Below are 6,000 nucleotides of genomic sequence, written 5' to 3'. Positions count from 1 at the left end.
AATAGCTGTAGTACAATAGTACAATATTCCCACATTGTGTTTTCACTGACTTTCAGACTTTTCAAAAATTGGACTGCTTCATTTTCAGTAGATTCAAGTCACTAGATAACATGTTTCCATGTGCACGTACTAACTAGACAGATCAATTTTGTTCTGTTTGTGCCCTTGGAAAGTTAGGCCAGTCTAAAATAACTCATATGACTCTTAGACTTGTACTAGAAGGCCAAGTGCCCCCTTAGGTTATCCCCTCCATTTATTTGGCCCGATTATGAGATTTTAGGAAATTTCCCTTTCATTGATATGCATGCTGGACGGTGAATCAAAGGATTAAGAATGTCAGTGTTACGCATTGCTGCAGAGTTGTAGCTACTGTTTATCTTTTACTTGTCTAGGGCTTTTGATAGAATTTTCCCAAATCATCTCACAGTTTTTATAATCATGAAGAATTAGATAAGAATGGACCAAAGACAGATCCTTGTGGAACTGCACTGGCAGTAATTTTTCTTTTAAATATGGTCGCCCAGTCTAAACAAGCTGTTATGTATTTCCCTCTAGTTCTGTAGGTGTGAAGTTAATGCTAAAGAGCAGTGTCTAGGCAGCAGCTGGTATGATACAGGTAGTTATATAGTGTTGACCAGTACTAAACAAATAGCATTCTTCTCTCTGCATGTCTTGTCGCTTGACAACACTAAGCAGCGAGGAACTTGAGTCATATCACAGGAGGTGTGTGTTTGTCTTTGCCCTCTTAGACCTGAAGAGCATGGGTAATATGACTACTTTGGCAAAAATAGGCGAAAAAAATATGAACACATCCTTTGAAATGGAAGCTAGAAAGAAATACCTCACCCTATGCCTTCCAGCTTGTAAGGTGTATATCACAGATATCATTGATGATAGGTATTGTGGATGTCCTGTAGTGTTTGAGTGTTTTCAGTCTAAAATTGTTTTTGTACTGAGCAGTAGCTTTTGCGCTACACTGGTTAATGGATAAAATGTGCAGGTTACCAAGCCTATGTTGGTATGTAGAATACGTTTTAAGTTGTATTTCATATGTACTGCCTAGTTTAAATACATGACAGTTCAGAATAGCTCATTACAGTCGTTTTTTAGGTACATCTATTTGTGTGGTAGACTCTGTTTCCTTCAAGGTGTGGAATGGAGCAGGAATGTTGCAACTCAAAGGTGGGCTCCTATTGGTGTTTATCTTTCAAACCCGATCCAAGAATAGATGGTTGGCAGTGTGTTATGGGGAAAGCCCAACGGTTCACTGTTGGAAAGGCTTGCCTGATAGCCAAAATAGCTACATGTACGTCACTGGGTAAGAGCTACCTCGTTTGTCATGGTAACAGAAGGCAAGGTGAGTTGTTGCTAGGATCTGTCCAGGAAATACTTTTTGCTTTAAGATAACCTGAAATATATATATCAACTGGCACTGTGCTACATTCCTTTTTTGTCAGCATTTTGAAGAGTTTGTGAGGATAGCATTCAAAGAACCGGTATTCGATTTCTCTTCTCTCTCTCTCTCTCTCCTCACAAGGACAGGCAGAATGACTGAGTATAAGTTAGTCGTGGTTGGAGCTGGAGGTGTTGGAAAGAGTGCACTCACCATTCAGCTGATCCAGAATCACTTTGTGGATGAATATGATCCAACTATTGAGGTAGGCCTCATCATCAGCATACTCCCACAAAGCAATTGTGGATTTTACAATCTATACTTTTTAATGCTAATGAGATGCACCCTTACCTAAGTAAATGCAATTATGAGAGCACCAGAAAACAATATCCTTTCAAGTGTAACAGCAACAACATAGCTGTTAATGGAAGGTAAAATATCTCTGAAATTATCTGTTTGCAACTCTCTGAAATTTTACTCCGGAAAATCAACTTGCAAACTGGTGTGCATATAAATCCCACTGAACATACAACTTTTACATAAGTTTGGACTGAGTTATGTAGGAATGTCTCTGTTTCTCAAAGGATTTGTTACTTTCTGCAGGATTCCTATAGAAAACAGGTGGTAATTGATGGGGAGACATGCCTGTTGGATATTTTGGATACGGCTGGTCAGGAGGAGTACAGTGCAATGAGAGATCAGTACATGAGGACAGGAGAGGGCTTCCTCTGTGTCTTTGCCATCAACAACACTAAGTCTTTTGAGGACATTCATCAGTACAGGTCAATTGATGGTTAATGGAAGAAACAAACAAACTTAAAATTACAGTTAATTACCTATTCAGAGGTTTACACCTCTAAGTCATATATGAATTTGTGTCTGTGGATGCGGGTATGCGTCGCTTAACGACAGGGATACGTTCTGAGAAATGCATTGTTAGGCGATTTCATCGTCGTGTGATCGTAGAGTGTACTTAAAATGATGCAATCAAGAGACGCCTTAAGCACGAGATGTATGAGGCTGCTGCCAACGTAACACGGCATACTGTTCTCCAGTAAACTTTTTTTTATAAGCAAAAACAGTACACTCTAAAGTAGTGATAAAAAGAAATTTTCAGCTCCTTTACAGTCTTATGGGACCACCGTCGTATATGCGGTCTGTCATTGACTGAAACGTTGTTATGCAACGCATACCTGTATTTACTTTTGAATGAATATAGTGATATGCTGTTGGGATAGGCAATAAGAGAATATGAGTTTTTAAAACAATCTCAAATGAATGTACTTCATTTCAGCAACTAAACTGAATACTCAGAGATTCAGAATTTGTAGAATTCTTCCAAATGCTGCTGTGATGTACCAGACACTAGTCTGCAGTCTGTAAACACTACTGGAAACGTGGTACAGATGTCCTACGTTGTTGGTCTTTGTTTTCCTCAATGTTTTGTGTGTTTGCCTGCTTAGGGAACAGATCAAAAGGGTTAAGGACTCAGATGATGTGCCCATGGTGCTTGTGGGTAACAAGTGTGATCTGCCTGCTCGTACTGTGGACACACGACAAGCGCAGGAATTGGCACGCAGCTATGGCATCCCGTACATAGAGACTTCGGCCAAGACCCGACAGGTGGGTGGGCATTCCCCAGGCCACTGGCCTCAGTGTGGATACTCACTGACACAAACACTAAAACCAGTCGTAAGATAAGGAGTACAATGTGTTAAGAGGTGCATAATTTTGTCCCCAGGGAGTAGAAGATGCGTTTTACACACTGGTACGTGAGATCAGACAGCACAAACTGAGGAAGCTAAACCCTCCTGATGACAACGGTCAAGACTGTCTGAATTGCCGCTGTGTTGTCTCATGATCATGTAAGCCCTTTTACTGACACTCTGATTTTGCTGTACACTGGTCCAGTGTACCGGTAAATGCACCCACATTAAACATTAATTGAAATGTTAAGTCGTATTTGCTCCAGAGCACAACTGGTTAAGGCACTGATTTGCTGCGTGCTCTGTATCTTGAGATTTCCAGAACAAAACTCAGCTATGCCACATTTAAACACCGCATCTAAAGAAATAAAATTGTTTCCTTGGGAAGGGTTTATCATGTGGGGTCATTCTCTCTTTCAGTAACTGATGTTGTTATTTTAAGATAAAGCTGAATTTTTTTGAATAACACATTCATGTATCCATTGCCAATTTCTTTTCTTTCTTTCTTTTTTTTGTCTCACAGCGTGGGCCGGGATAACAGGTCAGACTTTAGAGGCAGTGTGGCCAAATGGACCTCAGACACTGCAACAGTTCCACAGACGTCACTACAGCGTCTGCGCTACAGACTTATGTCAAAGGGAAACCCTCATCTTCAGCACAACCTGAGGAAGAGTCTGTACTGGCCATCTGAGGATAACTGCTTACTTTGTCTATCTGTGAAAACACTCAGAGGTCAAAAAAAAAGAAAACAAAAAGAAACAAAACCTCAGTTGACTTAACCTCAACACTGTCTGAGCACAGTCTCAACACTGGAATTAACTTTTGTGTCAGGAACTGCTACACTACCATATATAATGTACACTAACACACTATCTACTCTCAACTGGAAGTGGAAAAAAATATATTGCCACAAATTACAACTTAATGAAAGGACCTTTCCAGGCATATAATATGAGTAGGTGGAGCACAAAACATTCAAATAATAAAAGGTTGCTTTTGTGGTTGGGAATTAGCAAATATGGTGATGCTGTGATCAAAATGTTCCTTGTTTGCTAACTGCTGAGAAGAGTCTTAGTGTATAAAACTATCGTTTTGACCTCTCTGGCAGGTCATAGCATTATTTATGAAGTGAGGAGATGATATGATGTGTCTCTTTGAAATGCAGTGATTTATTTTAGACTCTGGTGCAATAGTTCATCTTTAAAAAAGGTACAGTGATAATGAAACACACCTCTATTATTATTTTCTATGTTTCTGAACATGCCTCATAAGGGTCCAAATGTGTTGTAAGGAGGACAGACCTTATTAGATGCCCTCTGTCTCCAGTGATTAATGAGGACAAAATAGTGTATTCAAAGTGACTGGGTCTGTTAACATAAAAGTCCTTACTGTACTCTGTATTGAATTGTAGTTTGCTCTTACATTGACAGATAATGCCTTTGAACTTTGTGATCTGACAGGCTTTGAAGACTTACTGTAATGGAACACACACACACACACACACATACAATGTCTCACATAACGTCACAAATTTAAAAGACACATACACATGATGATGTTACACATTATATGTCTTAAATTGACTATTCTTTTACATAATGGTGGTAAAAATTGCAGTGGTTTATAAAATGTACAGTTGGATAAAACAGGTGGAATGCATTGGGACCTGAGAAGCCTCATATGTGTTTTAAGAGATGTTTCACCTTCACTGTGCTTTGTCATTGCTCAGGACATGAGTGGAGAGTGTTGATCTGTGTTCATAGTCTTTTAATGATGATATTTAGTAATAACTGAATTTTATTAAACCTCAGAATAGATTCTTTTTTTTCCCTCCTCACTTATACTTGTTCTTTTTCCTGTCCTCTCACAACAGATGACTTAAAGGGTTTTTAAACGTCGAGGACAGCAAGCGATGAAACAAAATCAGATGGATCTCTGTCCTTATTTCAGAACGAGATCATGTTTTTTGAATATTTGCCTTACTGTTTCTGTGGATGAGAACTTTATTGATGATCTTATTCACATGTCATATTGCCTTGTAATTACTGTGCAAAGCAACAGTCTTAAACCCTGACCATTACTTTTTGCACCTGTATCTGAAAGGTCTCTGTGTTCTTAGGGGTCTACCAGTACGCTGCCATTCCACAGTGATAATGTTAAAAAGCGATAACTTTAGTACCGGCTGATATTTAGCCGCTATGACGTCATCCATGTGGCCAGAAATAGATGGCTTGGTATCTTGAAGCGTTACAGTTCCCTATTGACAAAACCAATCTAATTAGTACATTTTTTGCTGAATGTTAATTTATTGGTACCTTGAGATTTTTGAGGCTGTGTGAGTTCTCATAACATTTCTTTACTTTTAATCTTGGGACTAAAATAAACTAGTTGTTTATAACTGTTTTTTTTTTCTGTCTACAGAATGCATTGTCCAGTATTTCACACCTAGCGATACTCTTTGGTTCCATTTTAAAGGTTATTTTTTTTCCTTGAATCAAAGAGTCGCTTTTAAAGATTTACATCATGACTGCCCTGATTTGTATGAAGAATATGTTCTGTTGTCTGGTTGCTCAAATGATTTGAAAGCATTGACTATAAAAGCATGGTAGCACTGTACCAGAAATTTGTAATTCATTTGTATTGAGAAACCCTCAGCAGTTGTTTTGCCATTCTGTTACTCTAATGCCACATTTAAGCAAGGACAAAGTAATATAATTTGATATAAACATTAATTTTCATATTAGTCAGGGAAATGCTCCTTGTGGTATTTAAATGGACCTACTGTGCTCCTATACAAAAGTCTGATTATTCCATATTCCCCTCTTATTAATCTTTTTATTAATCTTGCCTTTTGAAAACGGTTTTCCTTAGTAAGTAAGTTGTTTTAACGTATCCCAAACT

The 6,000-nt window shown here is 38.4% G+C and overlaps 1 protein-coding gene across 1 annotated transcript; it reads left to right on the top strand.

Annotated features, from left to right (window-relative positions):
* The first annotated feature begins 1,544 nt into the window (after nucleotides 1-1,544).
* On the top strand, nucleotides 1,545-3,659 carry hrasb (HRas proto-oncogene, GTPase b). Its single transcript, XM_030793278.1, has 5 exons — nucleotides 1,545-1,658; nucleotides 1,997-2,175; nucleotides 2,857-3,016; nucleotides 3,135-3,258; nucleotides 3,623-3,659. Exons 1-4 carry the CDS (start codon nucleotides 1,548-1,550, stop codon nucleotides 3,252-3,254), a joined length of 570 nt encoding a protein of 189 aa, XP_030649138.1. The 5' UTR covers nucleotides 1,545-1,547; the 3' UTR covers nucleotides 3,255-3,258; nucleotides 3,623-3,659.
* Nucleotides 3,660-6,000: the final 2,341 nt, after the last annotated feature.

Source organism: Chanos chanos, chromosome 2, assembly GCF_902362185.1.
Source record: "Chanos chanos chromosome 2, fChaCha1.1, whole genome shotgun sequence".
Lineage (NCBI taxonomy): Eukaryota > Metazoa > Chordata > Actinopteri > Gonorynchiformes > Chanidae > Chanos > Chanos chanos.
Note: the sequence above shows the minus strand (reverse complement) of the source record. Positions and strands in the feature narration are given on the sequence as shown.

Bases quoted from the DNA above. Each gene is read 5' to 3' on its own strand.
- hrasb (XM_030793278.1), top strand. From the start codon at position 1,548: ATGACTGAGTATAAGTTAGTCGTGGTTGGAGCTGGAGGTGTTGGAAAG. The intron at 1,659-1,996 runs GTAGGCCTCATC...TACTTTCTGCAG, and splicing joins AATATGATCCAACTATTGAG to GATTCCTATAGAAAACAGGT. The intron at 3,017-3,134 runs GTGGGTGGGCAT...TTTTGTCCCCAG, and splicing joins CTTCGGCCAAGACCCGACAG to GGAGTAGAAGATGCGTTTTA.